Source organism: Symphalangus syndactylus, chromosome 12 (genome assembly GCF_028878055.3).
Source record: "Symphalangus syndactylus isolate Jambi chromosome 12, NHGRI_mSymSyn1-v2.1_pri, whole genome shotgun sequence".
Classification (NCBI taxonomy): Eukaryota; Metazoa; Chordata; class Mammalia; order Primates; family Hylobatidae; genus Symphalangus; species Symphalangus syndactylus.
The window spans coordinates 134,189,601-134,208,869 of NC_072441.2; the positions used below are offsets into that span (position 1 = coordinate 134,189,601).

General features: G+C 51.2%; 2 protein-coding genes across 16 annotated transcripts in view; one reads left to right on the plus strand and one right to left on the minus strand.

The window, feature by feature from the left end:
* Window positions 1–6,603: 6,603 nt before the first annotated feature.
* HYI (hydroxypyruvate isomerase (putative)) lies at window positions 6,604–9,514 on the plus strand. The gene is made up of 8 exons (XM_055255523.2): window positions 6,604–7,092; window positions 7,173–7,284; window positions 8,357–8,471; window positions 8,661–8,739; window positions 8,827–8,876; window positions 8,955–9,024; window positions 9,128–9,262; window positions 9,361–9,514. Exons 1-8 carry the CDS (start codon window positions 6,894–6,896, stop codon window positions 9,432–9,434), a joined length of 834 nt encoding a protein of 277 aa, XP_055111498.1. The 5' UTR covers window positions 6,604–6,893; the 3' UTR covers window positions 9,435–9,514.
* The window catches only part of SZT2 (SZT2 subunit of KICSTOR complex), a 62,995-nt gene continuing 53,236 nt past the window's right edge, over window positions 9,511–19,269 (minus strand). For 7 of the 15 annotated variants that reach the window (XM_063627579.1, XM_063627571.1, XM_063627575.1 and 4 more), the window contains 19 exons: window positions 19,062–19,159; window positions 18,845–18,977; window positions 18,509–18,663; window positions 18,303–18,403; window positions 18,053–18,229; window positions 17,585–17,852; window positions 17,404–17,483; window positions 17,194–17,319; window positions 16,875–17,074; window positions 14,703–14,793; window positions 14,428–14,508; window positions 14,271–14,345; window positions 13,519–13,732; window positions 12,997–13,150; window positions 12,722–12,844; window positions 12,209–12,614; window positions 11,965–12,081; window positions 10,497–10,565; window positions 9,511–10,337 (listed from right to left, as the gene is read on the minus strand). In XM_063627579.1, coding sequence (XP_063483649.1) covers window positions 10,194–10,337; window positions 10,497–10,565; window positions 11,965–12,081; window positions 12,209–12,614; window positions 12,722–12,844; window positions 12,997–13,150; window positions 13,519–13,732; window positions 14,271–14,345; window positions 14,428–14,508; window positions 14,703–14,793; window positions 16,875–17,074; window positions 17,194–17,319; window positions 17,404–17,483; window positions 17,585–17,852; window positions 18,053–18,229; window positions 18,303–18,403; window positions 18,509–18,663; window positions 18,845–18,977; window positions 19,062–19,159 — 2,812 coding nt within the window. In that variant the 3' untranslated portion in view covers window positions 9,511–10,193. The other 8 variants (XM_055255511.2, XM_055255510.2, XM_063627578.1 and 5 more) reach the window with 4 other exon arrangements.

Below are 19,269 nucleotides of genomic sequence, written 5' to 3' on the forward strand. Positions count from 1 at the left end.
CAGTGAGAACATACAATGTTTGGTTTTCCATTCCTGAGTTATTCCACTTAGAATAATAGTCTCCAGTCTCATCCAGGTCACTGCAAATATTGTTACTTCGTTCCTTTTTACAGCTCAGTAATATTTCACTATATATATAATATATATATAAAATTCACCATTATATATATATATATATATATAAATTTATATATATAAAAAATTCACCATTATGCTGAATTTAGTGATAATTATTCACTTGTACTTCATTGTTTTACCAGAGATGTCCATATTCCCACACAAGATACTGTTGGTTTTCCCTGTCTTTAACTTTATATCAATGGAATCACACTGTAGGTATTTCTCTGTGATTTGCTTCTTCCTCTAGATATATATATATATCACAGTTTCTTTATCCACTTGTTGATTGATGGGCATTTGGGTTGGTTCCACGATTTTGCAGCGGTGAATTGTGCTGTTATAAACATGCATGTGCAAGTATCTTTTTCAAATAATGATTTCCTCTGGGTAGATACCCAGTAGTGGGACTCCTGGATCAAATGGTAGTTCTACTTTTAGTTCTTTAAGGAATCGCCACACTGTTTTCCATTGTGGTTGTAATAGTTTACATTCCCACCAGCAGTGTAGAAGTGTTCCTTGTTCACCGCATCCATGCCAACATCTACTGTTTTTTGATGTTTTGATTATGGCCATTCTTGCAGGAGTAAGGTAGTACCACATTGTGGTTTTGACTTGCATTTCCCTGATCATTGGTGATGTTGAGCATTTTTTCATATGTTTGTTGGCCATTTGTATATCTTCTTTTGAGAATTGTCTATTAATGTCCTTAGCCTACTTTTTGATGGGATTTTTTTTTTTTTCTTACTGATTTGTTTGAGTTCGTTGTAGATTCTGGATATTAGTCCTTTGTCAGATGTATATATTGTAAACATTTTCTCCCACTCTGTGGGTTGTCAGTTTACTCTGCTGACTGTTCCTTTTATTTTATTTTATTTATTTTTTTTTTAGACGGAGTCTCGCTCTCTCACCCAGGCTGAAGTGCAGTGGCGCAATCTCAGCTCACTGCAAGCTCCATCTCCCGGGTTCACGCCATTCTCCTGCCTCAGCCTCTCCGAGTAGCTGGGACTACAGGCGCCCGCCACCACGCCCGGCTAATTTTTTTGCCATGCAAAAGCTCTTTAGTTTAATTAGATCCCAGCTATTTATCTTTGTTTTTATTGCATTGGCTTTTGGGTTCTTGGTCATGAAATCCTTGCCTAAGCCAACGTCTAGAAGGGTTTTTCCAATGTTATCTTCTAGAGTTTTTATAGTTTCAGGTCTTAGGTTTAAGTCTTTAATCCATCTCGAGTTGATTTTTGTAAAAAGGTGAGAGATGAGGATCCAGTTTCATTCTCCTACATGTGGCTAGCCAATTATCCCAGCACCATTTGTTGAAAAGGGTGTACTTTCTCCACTTTATGTTTTTATTTGCTTAGTCGAAGATCAGTTGGATGTGAGTATCCGTCTTGCTCTGCTGTCCAGGCTGGAGTGCAGTGGCATGATCTCGGCTCACTGCAACCTCTGCCTCCCAGGTTCAAGCTATTCTCCTGCCTCAGCCTCCCTAGTAGCTGGGGCTACAGGCGTGCACCACCACGCTCAGCTAATTTTTGTATTTTGAGTAGAGATGGGGTTTCACCATGTTGACCAGGCTGGTCTCGAACTCCTGACCTCAAGTGATCTGCCCTCCTCGGCCTCCCAAAGTGTTGGGATTACAGGCGTGAGCCACTGTGCCCAGCCAGCAGTATGATCATTTTCACAATATTGATTCTACCCATCCATGAGCATGAAATGTGTTTCCATTTGTTTGTGTTGTCTATAATTTCTTTCAGCAGTGTTTTGTAGTTTTCCTTGTAGAGGTCTTTCAACTCCTTTGTTAGGTGTATTCCTAAGTATTTTATTTTTTTTTGTAGCTATTGTAAAAAGGGGTTGGATTCTCGACTTGATTCTCTGCTTGGTCACTGTTGGTGTATAGAAGAGCTACTGATTTGTGTACATTAATCTTATATCCAGAAACTTTGCTGAATTCTTTAATCAGTTCTAGGAGCTTTCTGGAGGAGTCCTTAGGGTTTTCAAGATAAACAATCACTTTGTTAGCAAACAGGGACAGTTTGACTTCCTCTTTACTGATGTGGATGCCCTTTATTTCTTTCTCTTGTCTGATTGCTCTGGCTCGGACTTCCAGTACCATGTTGAGGAGGAGTGGTGAGAGTGGGCAGCCTTGTCTTGTTTCCGTTCTCAGAGGGAATGCTTTCAACTTTTCCCCATTCAGTATTATGTTGGCTGTGGGTTTGTCACAGACGGCCTTTATTACATTAAAGTATGTCCCTTCTATGCTGATTTTGCTGAGGGTTTTAATCATAAAACGATGCTGGATTTTGTTGAATGCTTTTTCTGCATCTATTGAGATGATCATGTGATTTTCGTTTTTAATTCTTGTTCAGGTGGTGTATCACATTTATTGACTTACACATGTTAAACCATCCCTGCATCCTTGGAATGAAACCCACTTGATCGTGGTGGATTATCTTTTTGATATGCTGTTGGATTCAGTTAGCTAGTATTTTGTTAAGGATTTTGCATCTATGTTCATCAAGGATATTGGTCTGTAGTTTTCCTTTTTAGTTGTGTCCTTTCCTGGTTTTGGTATTAGGGTGATGCTGCCTTCATAGAATGAATTAGGGAGGGTTCCTTCTTTCTCTGTCTTGTGGAATAGTGTCAAAAGGATTGGCACCAATTCTTTGAATGTCTGGTAGAGTTCTGCTGTGAATCCGTCTGGTCCTGGACTTTATTTTGTTGATAATTTTTAAATTACCATTTCAATCTTGCTGCTTGTTATTGGTCTGTTCAGAGTATCTAATTCTTCCTGATTTAAGCTAGGAGGGTTGTATTTTTCCAGGAATTTATCCACTTCTTCTAGGTTTTCTAGTTTATGTGCATAAAGATGTTCATAGTTGCCTTGAATGATCTTCTGTATTTCTGTGGTGTCAGTTGTAATATTTCCTGTTTCGTTTCTTAGTGAGGTTATTTGGATTTTCACTCTTCTTGGTTAATCTTGCTAATGGTTCATCAATTTTATTTTATTTTATTTTATTATTTCTTGTGACACGGTTTTGCTCTGTCACCCAGGCTGGAGTGCAGTGGTGCAATCATGGCTCACTGCAGCCTTGACCCCCCAGACTCAAGCGATCTTCCCACCTCAGCCTCTGGAGTAGCTGGGACTACACACACACATGCCACAACGCCTGGCCAATTTTTATATTTTTGTCGAGATGGGGTTTCACCAGGTTGCTAAGGCTGGTCTCAAACTCCTGGGCTCAAGTTATCCTCCTGCCTCAGCCTCCCAAAGTGCTGAGATTACAGGTGTGAGCCATTCCCTCTGACCCACTGGGGACCATTTTACAGGCTACCTGCCACAGGTTCTGGGCAGATAATACAATAAAAGACCACTATGCTGAGCAGTGACAAGTTGAGTCTAAAAAGTGATCATTATAATTCAAACCAGACAAACAATACAAACAAGCTGAACCTGTAGAAAAATCTTGAGATTATAATCATACCACAATGAGGATGTTAATATCAAATGTGCTGACAGATGGCAGTAATGCATACAGGTTTTAAAAATATGTTTTTATTAAATACAAAACAGATAAAAAATGATATTTATAAAATATATGTTAGCTCTAAAGAAGAGTAGTAAAATTAACATACATGAATGTGCTATCCAACGTAAGAGAAGGCTCCAATGCTACCCTCTTCTGTCCTCCTCTAGAGGTGGTCACCATTATGCTGAATTTTGTGATAATTATTCACTTGTTCTTCATTGTTTTATCAGAGATGTCCATATTCCTACACAAGATACTGTTGGTTTTCCCTGCCTTTGACTTTGTGTCAATGGAATCACGCTGTAGGTGTTTCTCTGTGATTTGCTTCTTCCTCTAGAGATTATGTTTCTGAGATTTATCCACTTGATGCTTTCATACTGATGTTTTTCAGTTCCATACAAACTTCACTAAGCTCTTCATATATTGTCCTAACACAGGAACAAACTCAGTTTTATCATTTGAGCCACCAGCTTTCTCTTGTACAACATGGTATGACTATACTATTACACAACTCATCTATGTATGGATGGATGGACATTTGGGTTAGTTCCATCTTTTTGCTACATAAATAATTCTGCTGTGAACATCACTTTACTTTTTTCCTGGTACACTTGTGCAAAACTTTCTTCAGGGGATACACCTGGGAAAGGAACTGTTGGATCACAGGCATATCAGCTTTAAGAGACAATGCCAAATTGTTTTCCAATTTGGTTATAGTGATTTACACTCCTATCAGCAGTTGTTCCAAATCCTATCCAATATTTGATTTACACTCCTATCAGCAGTTGTTCCAAATCCTATCCAATATTTGATAATGTCTTTTTTATTTTTGCCAATCTGGAAGGCATAAAATAGAATTTCATTGAGGTTTTGATTTGCATTTCACATGAGTTGTAATATGTTTTACTGCATTGCTAAATGCTATCCAATGATCAAATGAGACTCTGAACTCTGTACTGAAGTTTTTGCCATTATCCATGCAACTATTTACAAGTTGTTGTTACTTTAACATCACACCTGTGCAAATTATTTGGTTAAAAGTCAAATACGTACCTGTGAAACACAATAAAGCAAAAAAAGAAAAAAAGGCAAATGCAAAGAATCAAAACTTGTGATAACTTAGTGTCATGCCTGGGTTGCAAGGTGGGATAAGACATAGTCAAATGTGAATAAAGCAAATAATTTTCATGGACATTGCACTCCTTATATATTTATTTGGGCATATTATGTGAAGGTGGAAGGTGTTGTAAAGGAAGTAAGGGGAAAGTGAGTCACGTGTATCTAGTTTATGCATAATCTTTACTGCCCTAAGGGATGTCCAAGGAAAAAAGGGGTGGACCATTGGGAGTTGGACACATTTTGTTTCTGACGCAGAGCTCAGCAGATGGTGGTGCTGTCAACATCATAAATAGAATTTGCATACTCGGACATCAACAGTGAGGTGGTAATAAAGGAATTACTTCCTCTAGATGTTACCCTTTGTTGTCAATTTTGGATTGCAAACACAGTAAAGTTGGGATTGATTACAATGTTAAGCTTAGTGAGATCTTGATTGGACAAGAAACACGTTCCAAGACAAGGCAAAGGTCCTAGTGTAAAACCAGCTGCAAATGAGCAAGAAATCATGTGATCAGTGTCAGCTGGCAGCAGTCTGTTCTTGGAGGCGGAGCTGAAGAAACGGAACCTGCCAAGAATTTGGGTTCACCACGGGATCAGGCTGGATCCCTGGTGTCTGAGTTGGCCTCATTTGAGATGGAGTTGAGTGTTGACAGAACAATCAGTGGGAGCTGGGGGTTTCTAATGTTGCACTTTAAGTTTCTCTGTCAAAGTTAGCACAGACGATAGATCAAGATGACGTTTACTCATGAATTGTTGGGATATAAATTTATATTTTTCAAAGGAAATTTAAGATATCAACAACTTAAATATGTTCCTATTTTTGACCATGTAATTCTACCCGTAAGAACCTGCCCAATCAGTTGGGTTATTGTAGATGAAAGTCAAGTCATTCAAATTATCTCAAGAAACATTAAGAGGCTATACAGACACAGAAACCCAGGAAAGTCTAAGCACCCCAGCCTTAAGTGCACAGACCTGGGAGCAGCTATGGGTTTGGTCACCCCTGGGACGGCATGGGTTTCTCAGTGTGCTACCTCTGTTCACAGGACTTGGTTCCCCTCCTTTCCGCTCTAGCTTTTCTTTACCATAGGACTGTCTTATTTCGTTTCTACAGCCCAGTCACCCCCTGGCAACACCACCTGTTGACTCTCAGCATTTCCTTGTTTGAACTCTTGATTGGTTAGATTATCTTTCCAAACGACGCCAGTAAGAGGTCTTTGGCCAGTCTATGGATTGGCTGCCCTGGGATCAGATGACCTTCCTGGTCCAATCAGCTGAGGCTAAGGCTAAGAAGGGACAGCTCACCCATAGCTGCTCAATGGGGCGGTTTCCCTTGCAAAAGACGAGCGGCGTGAACGAGCAAACACTGTGATGGAAATCTCTAGAAAAAGACTCGGAAAAGAGTCAGAGATAGGGACTAGGAAGTGCCTGAAAGTGCGCTTGCAGCGCGAGCGCGCACACACGATATCCAACCACAAAGTACAATGACTTGCTGCTTAGGTGTGCCACAATGAGCAGCGAAGGCACTGACTTTGAAGGCTATTGGAAAACAAGAGCAAATGCTCACAAAATAATATTCCATGAAAAAGGGCTATAAAACCGCATATACCGAATGATCAGAATTTCCAAAGAAAAAAATTGCATATTTTAAAATTTGGACGGGGAAGCTAACAGGCTAGTGGTGAGATAACTGGCGGTATAAAAGTACTTCTTTATTTGGTCATACAGCTTTCAAATGTTGCTTAACGAACAGATAGCATTTTTATAATCAGAGGAAAGACTCAGTATTAAAGTGCGCCGACTTTTCATTGCAACCGGGCCCTCGGGCAGCCAGCCCTCTCTTGCCCCGCGCCCGGCTCTCAGGCCCTGGAGCTCGGCCTCCCCACCTTCTCCCGGCGCAGGCCCTGCTCCTTTTCCGGCCGCCCTCGCTCCGCCCCTTCGCCTCTCCCCGCGCTCCCTCTCTCGCTAATGGAAGGCGCTTTTCGTGAAGGCCCGGGTTTTTACAGCACTTCGCTTTTCTAACCACCAACAGTGCACGTTTGTTCGCAGGGCCAGCAAGGAGAGCCCCGCCCGCCGCCCGCCGCCCGCCGCCCTCCGAGCCTGCGGACTCCACCCGGCCCTACCTCCCCAGGCATGGCGCCGCTGCGCTTCTCCGCCAATCTGTCCTGGCTATTCCCCGAGCTCTCCGGCCTCCCCGCGCGGCTGCGGGCCGCGGGCAGCTCGGGCTTCGAGGCCGTCGAGGTGGCCTGGCCGTACGCGGAGACGCCTGAGGGGCTGGCGCGCGCCGCGCGAGAAGCGGGTCTGCGGCTTGTACTGATCAACACGCCCCCGGGTGCGCCGCGGGCCGGGAGGGCTGTGGGGAGGGGGCCGGGGAGTGCCCGAGCCGGGGGCTGAGGCCCGTTCTCTCTGCAGGAGACCAAGAGAAGGGGGAAATGGGGCTGGGGGCCGTCCCCGGGAGACAGGCGGCCTTCCGAGAGGGACTGGAGCAGGCCGTGCGGTACGCCAAAGCCCTGGACTGTCCCAGGTACCCCGCTCCACCCCACCCCCACCCCCCGTGACCCATGACCCTGCTGCAGGTTCAGGGAGTCGAGGACGCCAGATCTGAGACGCTCAGAAGTCTGAGCCCACTGGCTTCTCTCTGCCTTTGCGGTCCTGGTCCTTTGTAAATTGCCTTCTGTATTTTATCTGTCTTATGCCAGTCTGTTTGCCACTGTTTCATGCTCACCCCATGCTGGGATCCCATGCTGGGAGCTCAGTCTGCCTAGGGAGATAGGAGAGTAAACATATACAGTGATCCATTTGAGGACAGGCCTATTCCAGGAAGCTGTGGGAGCAGGGTAGGAACCTAACCCTGTCTGGATCAGAGAAAGCTGCTTACAGGTAGTGATGCTTGGACTGTCTTCAAGGAGTGGGCATTGCTTGATGGGCAGGAGGTAGAGTATTCCTGGCAAGGGTGCTGTGGCAAGAGGAGGCCTGGTGTATTTGGCAGCGTTCCTGAGGCTGGACATGTATGTAGCCTGTCGGGGTGGGGAGGCCTGGAATGTCTGCTTGGAGCTGAATGTGGCTGATAAGATCAGGGGATGATGGGAGGAGGTGGACGGCTCAAAGTGGGGCTGATTCAAATGTCAAATCCTGCAGAGACCAAACAGGCTCAGAAGGAACTGGCAAGAGGGGATCACTACTGGTCAATGGCGGGGACAGAAAACAGATGGCAAGAGGCTAAGAAGTAGATGCTAGGAGAGGAAGTAGAGACAGCAGCTTGGAATACCTGAGAAGGGCAAGCAAAGGTCAGGACAGTTTTTAAAGGTGAGAATTTAGCAGGTTATAGGTTGAGGAGAAGGACTGAGGAAGGAAAGGTTTTGGGAAGTACTGGAGGCAGGGGGCGGTGGGTGGACGCTGAGGTGTCTGGGAAAGGGCTTGCCCCTTGGCCGTCACTGAAGTGTCTCTGAAAGTGCTGGGATACCTGGGCATCGTGACCCAGGTGCCATGGACTGGAGACCTGGGGAGACAGACGAGGGCCGGCACAGTCAGGGAATCCTGGAAGAGGTGCAGAGAGAGCCAAGGGAGGCAAGGCCTCCAGTCCATCTTCCCCGCAGGATCCACCTGATGGCGGGCCGAGTACCCCAGGGGGCTGATCGAATAGCAGTCAAGGCTGAGATGGAGACCGTTTTTCTGGAGAACCTGAGGCATGCAGCTGGGGTTTTGGCTCAGGTGAGAAAGGTGGAAACACACATGTACTTACATGTCTCTGTGGGTGTGCGGAGGAGGGGGTGCACAGTGGGGACAGCACGTGAGGCTGCCAGCCTAGGTCAGAGGGACAGGTGAGGGCCTTGACCAGACTGACTGATGGGGGACAAACCTGGGAAGGAGCTCTATTCACAGCACCCGACATGCTGCTAGGAGGACCTCGTGGGACTGCTGGAGCCCATCAACACCCGCATCACTGACCCCCAGTACTTCCTGGACACGCCCCAGCAGGGTACGACCCCAGCCCTGTGTCTCCTTCTGTCCCTTTTGATTCCTGTGCTCTTGAGGCTCACGGTCCCCTCCCTGGCTTCTCTTACAGCGGCAGCCATCTTACAGAAGGTGGGGAGACCCAACCTCCAATTACAAATGGTAAGTGGAAGGGGGTACTTCGCAGATCAGGAGGAGGGCGGGGCCTGTGGTCTCGGACTGTAGTATCCTCTTCCCTAGGACATATTCCACTGGCAGATCATGGATGGGAACCTGACAGGAAACATCCGGGAGTTCCTGCCCATTGTTGGTGAGAGGACCTTCCTTTGCCCTCCCACCCTTTCAATCCCCACATCTGTCCTTCAGGCCCTGGCAGGAGCCTGGACCCCACATTTGTCCACATCTGTCCCCAGGGCATGTGCAGGTGGCACAGGTCCCAGGCCGAGGGGAGCCCAGCAGCCCCGGAGAGCTGAACTTCCCCTATCTGTTTCAACTGCTGGAAGATGAAGGCTACAAAGGCTTTGTGGGCTGCGAGTATCAGCCTCGAGGTGAGGTGTGGCCCTGGGGAAGGGAGCTCTGGAGGGACCTGGACAGGGGCTGTTTTCTCCTTGTGGGCTGAGGTGCCGAGGCCTCCCTCTCCCTGCAGGAGACACAGTAGAGGGCTTGAGTTGGCTACGTTCATACTGGGATAGGCGGGGCCACCCAGAGGCTGGCCAGTGAGGGCCTGCACACCACCCACGTGCCTCCAGACCGCGAGTGAGATCCCATCTCCTCCTCTGCATTAAAGATGACCTGCTGAACATTGTCATATGTCTCTGTTATGGGGTGGTGGGACACATAGTGTCTAACACTTCAGTTTCTCTGCTGCTTCCCTCCCATTGAGAAGCCAGTGCCAGGGTTGCTGTGAAGATGGGAGAGCTTCTGAACCCACCTTCTCATTAAAGGATGAGAAACCCAGGGTCCGAGAGCAAAGGGACTTGACGGTGGCCACAAGTGCTTCAAAGGCAGAGCTGGGATTGGAACCCAGGTGTCATCTCGATGGGAATGTCCAGCAGTGACGTCCAAGTGGGAAGTGAAGACCCAAGGGCTCAAGGGATACAGGTGGCTGACAGTGATCAAAGGCTAGGGGGCAGGATTCAGGCAGAGGAGCTCTAGGGGGTGTTTGCCACCCTGTGTGAACTCCCGAGACTCTACCGGGGGGCCGAAAGGAGTACCCCAGAAGGGCCCAAGGGGTCCTCGGGGTTGACCTGACCCTCTGGAATCCTGGATGGGTCAGTAGCTGTGGGTGTTTGGGAAGGGCGGTTCCTGCTGCCAGGCTGGGGCAGCAGACCCCCAAGACATAGTTACAAAGCCTTTGGTGTCACTCAGTGTCTGGCTTGCCCTGGGGCCCAGAAGGGCTGGTCAGTCCTGCCTCTGGCAGGCAATCTTGTAGGCCCATGATTCAAGGAACAGTGACATTCAGTGGTCCAGTCCACTCCCTCAGAGGAGGCGGGTCCAGAGGGTGAAACAGGCTGTGTTGATGACAGACTCCAGGTGGTGGTAGGTGGAGACCAGTTGGGCAGGGGGGCTCTCGCTGTCCTGGGGCTGTACTGGGAAGGGCTCTCGGAAAACCACTGTCAGAGACTGGGGAACACAGTGGGGGTGCACTGGTGAGAGGAGGGCATGGGTTGGGACAGGAGGCAGGGCTCAGGGTGGGCACCCCAACCTCAGCAGGCTCCGAGGTGGAGCATTTGGGGTACGGCCTCCCATGAGGCTGACACAAAGCCCCCCACTCGTTCTCACCGTCTTTCCTAAGTGGGAGTCCAGAAACACGAGCACAAAGCAGTCAGTGAACTTCTGATTCAGCACAACCTGCAGTGAAAGATGAGGAGGGGCCTGAGGTCTGTCGCCCCTGAGGTGACACAGACCCTACAGACCCTCCCACAGGGCATCCTGAGGTGAAGGGAGGATGAGGAGAGGCCTACTTCCATCTCCACACCTCACCCCGCCTGCACCCTGAGGTCACATAGGACCACGTCTCCAAATTGAGCCTCAGTCCTCATCCTCGCTGGCTTGCCGGTCAGCCTGTCTGAGCTGCGTCAGAATGAGGGGTAACAGTTGATCCTGGAGGCCCCACACAGAGCCTGGCACACTGAAGCCAATCAACGGAGAGTGCTGTACCCCTGGCACAACCTCCTTGCCTCCTGTCCTGGGACTCCTCTCTGACCACCCCTGGGATTGTCCTGTCGTCCCCTTATGTCGCCTGCTCCCTAACGCTCTGCTTGGTGATCCACCCCGGGATGATTTGCTCTCCCAAGGCTTCAGTTACCGCCTGTTCACAGAGCTGCTGCCTAGGACTCTCCTGAGCTCAAATCTCTGATGCCCACAGACCTTGCAGACAGTGAAGGGCCTTATGGACCCCAGACTCAGCTTGCCCCAAGCTGGGCTAGTCACCCTTCCCCAAAACCCACTCCTGCTCCAGCCTTCCCATCACCCGCAGGGGCACCCCCCTCTATTCACAACCGCCGACACTACTGCAGCCTCATCCTAACTGACCTCGACTTCTCTGGGAGACCCTTCCTGCACCCTGAAATGAATCCTCTGCACAAGCACTGTGCTGCAGGACCCCTCACCTGGCTCCACCTCCTACTTTCTCACTTGAAGTCTTCTCTTGTATTGCCTCCTCTCTTGAACCTCAGCTCTGGCCGGGCCCATCTCTGCGGGCTCCTTAATGCCCCATGCTCGTGTCCACCACGACAGCTCTCTCTACCTGTCCTTTACAGCAGTGCTTTCATGCCTCAGTGTGCACACGAATCACCTGGGGAGACTGTCAACCTGCAGATCCCGAATCAGCAGTCTGAAATGTGGCCAGAGAGCCTGCATTTCAGCAAGCTCCCAGGTGCTGCGGCTGCTGGTCTGTGGACCACACTTTGAGTAACAAGGCTTCAAAGCCCAAGGGGTCCTTTCTGGGGCTCCAGCCTACTGACGAAGTTCTGAGAGCTCCTTGGGTTGTCAGTGCCAGAGCCTGGCCCTCAGGATCTCAAGCCAAGGCTTGTATTCTTGGTGAGTCTTTGAGGGCAGAGCTGCTCAGAGAATCACATGCTGTAGCTCGACGCCCAGTACTGGAAGGGTTTTACATGTATCTGTGTAGTCCCATTCTGTCTAGGGCTCCCTCCAGAGCAGAGCTTGTTTGGTCAGGCTGAGGGGTGCATCTATTTGGTGAGGATTTCTGCTGTGTTTCCCTTTTCAGAGGAAGCTCAAGGGGACTTACCAGGTACTGAGTTCCCAAGTCTGGGCTTTGGAAATGGCGACAGCTCTGGGGGAAGCGGCTTAGGAGAACTTTGATCAGGCTCTGGTACCAGGAGACCGTCATGGATAGGAAGCAGTCCTGGGGGAGGAGCCACAGGCCTGAGTCTTCTGTGCCAGTCACCTCAGATTCGTGTGCCCTCTGCCCTGGCTGCCAGTGGAATTCCTGGCACCTATCCCAGCTCTTTCGGGAGCCCACAGTTCCTTACCAGCTGGGGGTCAATGTCCCCAATGGATTTGGCATGGACTGCTTCTAGGAGTTCCTCCAGCTCTGCCAGGGCCAGGCGCCCCCCGAGCCGCAGTCGATCAGGCCCTGGTGGCTCCAGCAAGAAGAGGCGCTTCCAAAGGGTGTCCCGACGGCAGTGCCCTCCAGCCAGCCGCACCAGCTGAGCCAGCCGTGCTCGTGCCATGCCCACCTCTGCAGCCAGTGGTGGGAACAGAGGAGCTGGTCCAGGCACTAGAACAAGCCCTGAGGCCTCCCCAGGGCTGCCAGCTGAACTCCCAGGAGCCTCTGGCTCAGGGGGCAGTCTGGGTGGCTTCCGGAAGCGGCGCATGTCAGCAGTGAGCCTGGGGAAGAGCTCTCGCTGGCTGGTGAGCACCACGAAGAACTGTAGCCTGGGGTGGGGAGCAGGGCAGGAGAGTGGCGGTTATAGCAAGACACACACAGGGCAGGGTGGGGCAGGCTGGGAAATGGGCATGTTCAAGGTAGGGGATCTGCTGACCGCAGAACGTGCCGCTCAGCCTCTCCTTGCTCCTCAAAGGGTGCAGCACAGTGACAGACAAGCAGAGACACATCAAAGTCATCCTGGTGGCGAAGTCCCTCAGAGTCCAGGTAGGAGCCAGAGCTGTGCAGGACAGGTTGGGGAGATGTCAACTCTGGGGTTCTAATGAAACAGACCTCACCCCTGCCCAAGAAAACACTGATCTCCCTACTGCAAGTATGTCCCAACCCCAGCTCCTGCAGTGTGCATGCTGGATGCCCCTCCCAGCCTTTTACCTATGCCATGCCGACACCAGGGCATACTCATTGTGTTCTGGGCCCCCTGGCCGCGCCATTCGCAATGGCTTCATGTGGTAAGAGCTGGCATGGTCAGCCACGTAGTTGTACAGCTGGTGGGCAGCAATGAGTGGTGTGGGGAGCTCCAATGTCCCTGAGGGGTAAGTAACAGGAGACAGCAGACACTAAGCCTAGGAGAGACACACTGATCTGGTGGGGCACAGGGATGGGAGTCTTTAAGGCTCTGACTGGCAGACAGAGTGGGTCTGCTTTCCTTAGGAGCTCCTGCATTCCTGTGGAACACTGAGACGGGACAAAAGTGAGCAGGGGACATGTGACATGGGGTCCAAATTCTGGTAAGAAACAGACACAGGACAGAAACATGGGGACATGGTATGTGTGACATGAGATGATTAACAACATGGGACCACTTGTCCAGGGAGGTGGTCCCACCAGCCCTGACCTGGAGGCACCTGTGGCCTGTTCTTTTTTGGGTTCACTGGCTTGTCCTTGGGCACTGACCCTGGTAAATGTGATTGCGGCCGAAGTGGGGTCCGTCAGGGTGGTGGGCCAGGAAGTGTCGCAGGAAGGTGGTGAGGTGGTAGCCGTGCCGCAGCACCAGGTGGGCGCCTAGCACGTGCTGGTGCACGAGGCGCAGATGGAAGTCATAGCTGAACGAGTGCACGTGCATCAGGTCCCGCACCTTGTCACACTCCTCTGTGAACAGCATGGACAGCTGGGGAGGCAGCAGCAGGAGACAGGGTTAAGGTGTGGCTGCACTGGCTGCCCAATACACATTTTCCTCCTTCCGTGGGAAGAAGCGCAAGATTTCCCCTGCTGCTGTGGCCCAGTGGAACGCCCTCTGCCAGAATGATTTCTGTGGGAAGGCCTCCCCATTCTAGCCTCCCTTTTTCATACTGTATTTTAACTATTTCCATGAAACTAGGGCCATTGTCAGAAACTGGGCCATTTTGCTCTATCCCAGATTCCACCAGGGTCTGCCACAGACTCTAGATGACTACAGGCCAGACCAGGCACTGTGCTGCCTCAGGGCTACAGCTGAACACGCTTTGGATGACCGATGGGGTCAGCCTGGTAGTGAGTGCAGTCACGGCACCAGAATGAGCACTGACCTAGCCAGGCCATAGCAGTGGATCAGTCACTGGGGCAGCCCGCCCACTGCATTACTCTACTGCCCAGCAAATGGGACATGGAGCCATGCTGCCCACAGCACACTGGGGTGCACTGACTGTGCCCGCAGCTCATCCACATACCTGTGAGTTGACAGCCTGCCCCATTGGGATTCGGGAACATTCCAGGGCAAACTGTTTGACACAGAAGTAACAGCCCTGGAGGGAAGGTGAAGATGAGATCAGGAAGGTGAGAGACAGGTGGGTCTGGTTGTCTCCACTCAGTGCTCCTCCTGCTTACCTGGAATGCCAGTTCCATGAGGATGATGCCCCCAGGCAGTGCCCGCTGCAGGTGGTAGGTGGTTACTGGAGAGCTAGTGCTCTGAAGAAAGGAAAAAGGGGGAAAGGTTTGGGGGCTCACCAGCCTCGAATCAGTAGGGTGGAAGTCCCCTGGACCCTGACTTTAATGGTGTCAGTCTGGGATCAGTGACCTCGGTACATCACTCAGGGTCAATGACCTCAGGCTGTGGGAAAGTAATTCAGCATCAGCAACTTTACCATTACATGACAAGTTACCTTGGGGCTCCCATCAGTCTTGGTTTTAGGGCAGGAGAAGGAGCCTCGACCCTCTGTTCCAAGGACAGCCATGGCCCGTGGCCGGCTGGTGCTGTAGAAAAGGAGGGATAAGAGGACGAGGCGGGCTAGTGGCATGCAGTCATGGTGATCAGATCCAGAATCCGTTTTATATGGAATCATTTTGCAAGGGAGGAAACAGGCCCACAAAGGTGCCACTGTGAGTGGCAAGGCTGGGCCTGGAGTCCAGGTCTAGACTGCAAGGCTGGGCTCTCTCCATAGCAGCTGCTGCTTTAAGGGAGGCAAAAACAGTGCTCAGTGGGGAGGTGGAGACTAAGCCTCTCTGCTACTGAGAGGGTGCGTGCTGGGCAGGCAAGAGAAGGGGGAGGGTGATGCCTGTCTACAATTTGATTAGGAAAATTCAAGGAGATGCTTGATGCCTGCTTAGGTACTTTCCTCTGAGAGGGCAAAGCTGCTGTCTTTTGATTGGGGGATGGCAGTTCCAGGCTTTCAGAGGCCTACTGCTCGTCACAGTTTAGTGCAGAGGATAGGGGAGAAGGGAAGCAGGGAAGGGACTGGGAAGAAGGGACAGAACAGAAGGGGTTGGGGGGACCCACTCACGCCAAGGGGCTATAAACTGCCAGAATTCTTGCTGGTGGTCAAAACCTCTGGTGGAAAAAATGTCCCACTTAAACCTCAAGGAAACTGGGACAAGACTTAGTGATCGGTGATTGTTAAAGATTGGTGGGAAGGGAAGGCCTGGCTTTAAATTTTGCTGTAGAAACATTTTTTTTTTTAACCCAGTGTCTAAAGGAATTCAGATTTGGGGGGAAGAGCATAACTGATGGCAAGTGTGCAAACTAAAGTCCTTTAGAGAAGCTCCTAGAGCTGGGAACTGGCTGTCAAGGTAGCAAGCTGGGCAGCTCCTCCCCAGGGTAGGAGGGGCCAGCCTGGCCTCTGAGATGGGATCACAGGAGGGGCAGGCACGCCTTCTCTTCCTAATGCCTGGAAGAGAGGAAAACCTGGGGAGTGGAGAGCTGGTCACAGAAACAAGAGAGAGTTGGAACTGGCATTTCTGGACTACTGGCTTGAAAAGGTTCTAACTGAAAACAGAGGAGGGAGGACATGCCTTGATAAACTCACAAATCTGGAGATACGAAAGTAGCTGTGTGTAAGGTGAACAGCTCATTTTTCGCATACAGCCACTGGCAAAGGGCAGAGAACACAGAATCTGGAGAGGAACATAGAGCAGGGGCCACAAACACGGGAATCTGAGATTTGACGGTAGATGAAAAGGTGGCTGCAGAGTTGTCCCTGAGGTCAGGGGAGATGGAGGTGGCAACAGACAGGCTGCCTACTTCCCAAGACTCAGACCTGTCAGTACTGGCCAGTGGGTGAACATGACCGAGAAGAGGCCAAGGACAGTGATGCCAGTAGGCCTAGCACAGAGGTCCTTGGTGAGAAAAGGACTTCCCTGGGCCGAGAACCACATCAAATCTCAGGAGAGGTCAGTGGGATGATGAGGACAGGAATCATTAAGGCCTAGATCCAGAGGCTTAGGAGCATGTACAAGATTCACATGGGCAGGCCGGGCGTGATGGCTCACACCTATAATTCTAGCACTCTGGGAGGCTGAGGTGGGTGGACTGCCTGAGTTGAGGAGTTCAAGACCAGCCTAGGCAACATGGTAATACCCCATCTCTACTAAAATACAAAAAATTAGCCAGGGATTAACCTGTAATCCCAGCTACTTGGGAGACTGAGGCACAAGAATTGCTCGAACCCAGGAGATGGAGGTTGCAGTGAGCCGAGATCGCACCACTGCACTCCAGCCTAGGTGACAGAGCGAGATTCCATCTCCAAAAAAAATTCACATGTGGGGATGTATGCAAGCGTGTAAGTGTACAAGATGTGTGTGGACATGAGCTTTGTGAGAATGGATACAGTTGTGTACGAGTGTCATGAGTTCCACAAAGCATACAAGGTCTGCAGGACACACATGAGGGCTGTGTGAAAGTATCCAAGACCCTCACATGTATGTGAGCCTGGTGGGATGAACATGCAAGGCCCAGCCCAAATTGTCAACATAGGACTTTGTAAAGAGAGGAAGGGCCTGTGGGGCCTCACTTGCAGTGCAGGAGGAGAAGACAGAAGGGAAAACAGGGACGGGCTTACCTGCGGGCGGGTGAGGGGGGCCGCAGTGGCACCAACACAAAACCTATGCTCTGCAGATACTGCACATATTGCTGCAGGAAAGCCAAGCTCAGCTCCTTCAGCCAAGGCTCCTCACGGGCTCCCGGGGGCGACACATCCAGGGATTCACAGCTTGTGGGGGCCTCTCGGCTCCCAGACCCTGACTCCGGGCGATGGCGCCGCTGTGAGAGTAAAGATCAGGGAAGACTCTCCCCACTATCAGCCATCCTGCTGGGGATGGAGGAGGGGGGTCACTGTGGGGTAAGCAAAGGTCTGCTAGAAGTCTGGGAGTCAGCCTCACCTGCCCGTCAGGGGGTCCAGAGGTCTCTGGGGGCCCATGCAGCCAGGCAGCTGGGTCAAAGAGCATGGCTGTTGCACAGTAATGCACCAGGCGGGATGACTGCTTCAGGGTCTCCAGCTCTCCAGCCTGGGGAAACAGGGCAGTGAGCATGGAGCAGTGACGGGGCAGGATCACAGATCCTCGAGGAAGATGCAAGCTGGGGTCACTCACACTGATGGGCATGGTGGCTGGGGTGGAACGCTGCTGCCAGGTTACAAACAGGTTTTCCATCTTCATCTGACGCTCCAGCTCTGAGGGTTGAAGGCATTAGTAGTAGCCCCAGGCATTGTTACCCCCTTCCTCCCAGACTGCACAGATTTCCTGTCCCCGCTGCCTGGCCCAGTATCCTCACCTCTGCGCTCTGCCATCTTGATCTCTAGGAACTGTTGTCCATGGTAGGTGACAGGATCAGGAGGTCTGGGCACAGGACCAAGTATGGAGCTGGGGCGGGCAGCCGTGATATCCCTTAGGGCCTCGTCAAAGGGGAATGTGTCCAGGGGAAGAGGACCCCCACCACGAGAGGACCCACTCAGCCGGCCCTGCTCACGGCTCAGAGGGGGACTTGCACTCCGGATGAGGGTCTCCACTTCCATGGTCGGCAGCAGGAATGGGTTTGGCTCCTGAGAGATGGAGCATTGCAATGGGTTCATAGCCTTTGCCCTCGGACCCTCTCTCCCATCCCAGGGCTTCCTCTCTCAGACTCTCCCTCCCCACTACCTCTGCCCTCAGTCTGTCCCATCTTTCCAGCTTCTGAGATGGTTTTTCCTTTAACTGACCCCTCAGTAGCCAAAACTATAGGAAGAGCCAGAGCAGCAGGCACCTTTTCATCTCGCACGGGGAAGTCCAACTGGCCATAATGATGGAAGAGTCCAAGCTTCTGGCTGAGTAGGCAGAAGATGAGATGTGCTCGTGCATTCTGCCACTGCACCAGGCGAACCAGCGCTCGGCCCAATGCTGCCCCCAGGTCTGGAGCCCAGTTGTAGGTCAGCAGCTGTAGCTGGAGGTCAGGGGTCAGGGTCAGTGAGATCATGGAACCCCTCTTCCCACCCAGTCCCTGGCCCCATATTTACCTTCTTGTCCACCACCTCTAGTAGCAAGAGCCTCTGCCGGGGAGCATTTCGCCCTGAGTTCCCATCACCTCCTGGCTCGAAGCGCTGCATGGCTTTGGCAGCTACAGGGTAGGGGAGGGGCACAATAGGGGCCTGGGAACAGATCCCCCTTGATCCCACCCTCCCCTCTGCAAGGTTGGAGACCCCACCAGTTACTCTTAGCCTACCTGCCCCCACGGCCATGCCCTCACCCTGCTGTGTTGGTCTCCTCCACTGCAAGAAGTTCCTTCCCAGAAGCAGCAGACGCCGCTCAGCTGCAGGGCGGGCAGAGGGGCCCAGTTGCCCAGGGGAACAAGGGCTGAAGATCTCTGGCTCTGAACCCCTATTGAAAGGGAGGACAGACAGAAAGGCCATCCATGACACCACTCCCTGGCCTAGCCTTCACCTCCCTGGGCCTCGTTTCCACCTCTCCTAGCTCAACTTCCTCAGGTTTGGCTTCCTATAGGCTCAGCTTTTAGGAAGTCTAGGGTAGTTCCCTTCAATTCTATAGGATCTACACTCACAAATGCTGCTCAAAGATGCGGACACTGGTGTCTCCAGCCATTGAGGTGACCAGTGTGGTGAACTCAGACAGGATGGATGGAAGGAGGAACCGGGACACCATGTGGGCGGAGCTTCTGGACACTGAGGCACAACCTGGGAGGCAGAGGAGTCACTGTGGAGCTGCAGGATGGAGGCCAGGCTGGGGTTGGGGGATGGGAGGGGAGGCTGGGGTCTCACCAATCTGAACCATAAACTCCATCCAGCGCTGAGCAACACGGGCAAACACAGGATGAAGGGTCCCCACCTCACCCTCTTCTAGCTGTGTTGTCCGGCGTCTGAAGACAGTGGGAGTAAGAGCCTCATGTCCATACATGACACTTCTTTGTTTATACAGACCAAGGCCCATCTGTGACTTCACAGCCATATCCTCCCAGGGTACACCATC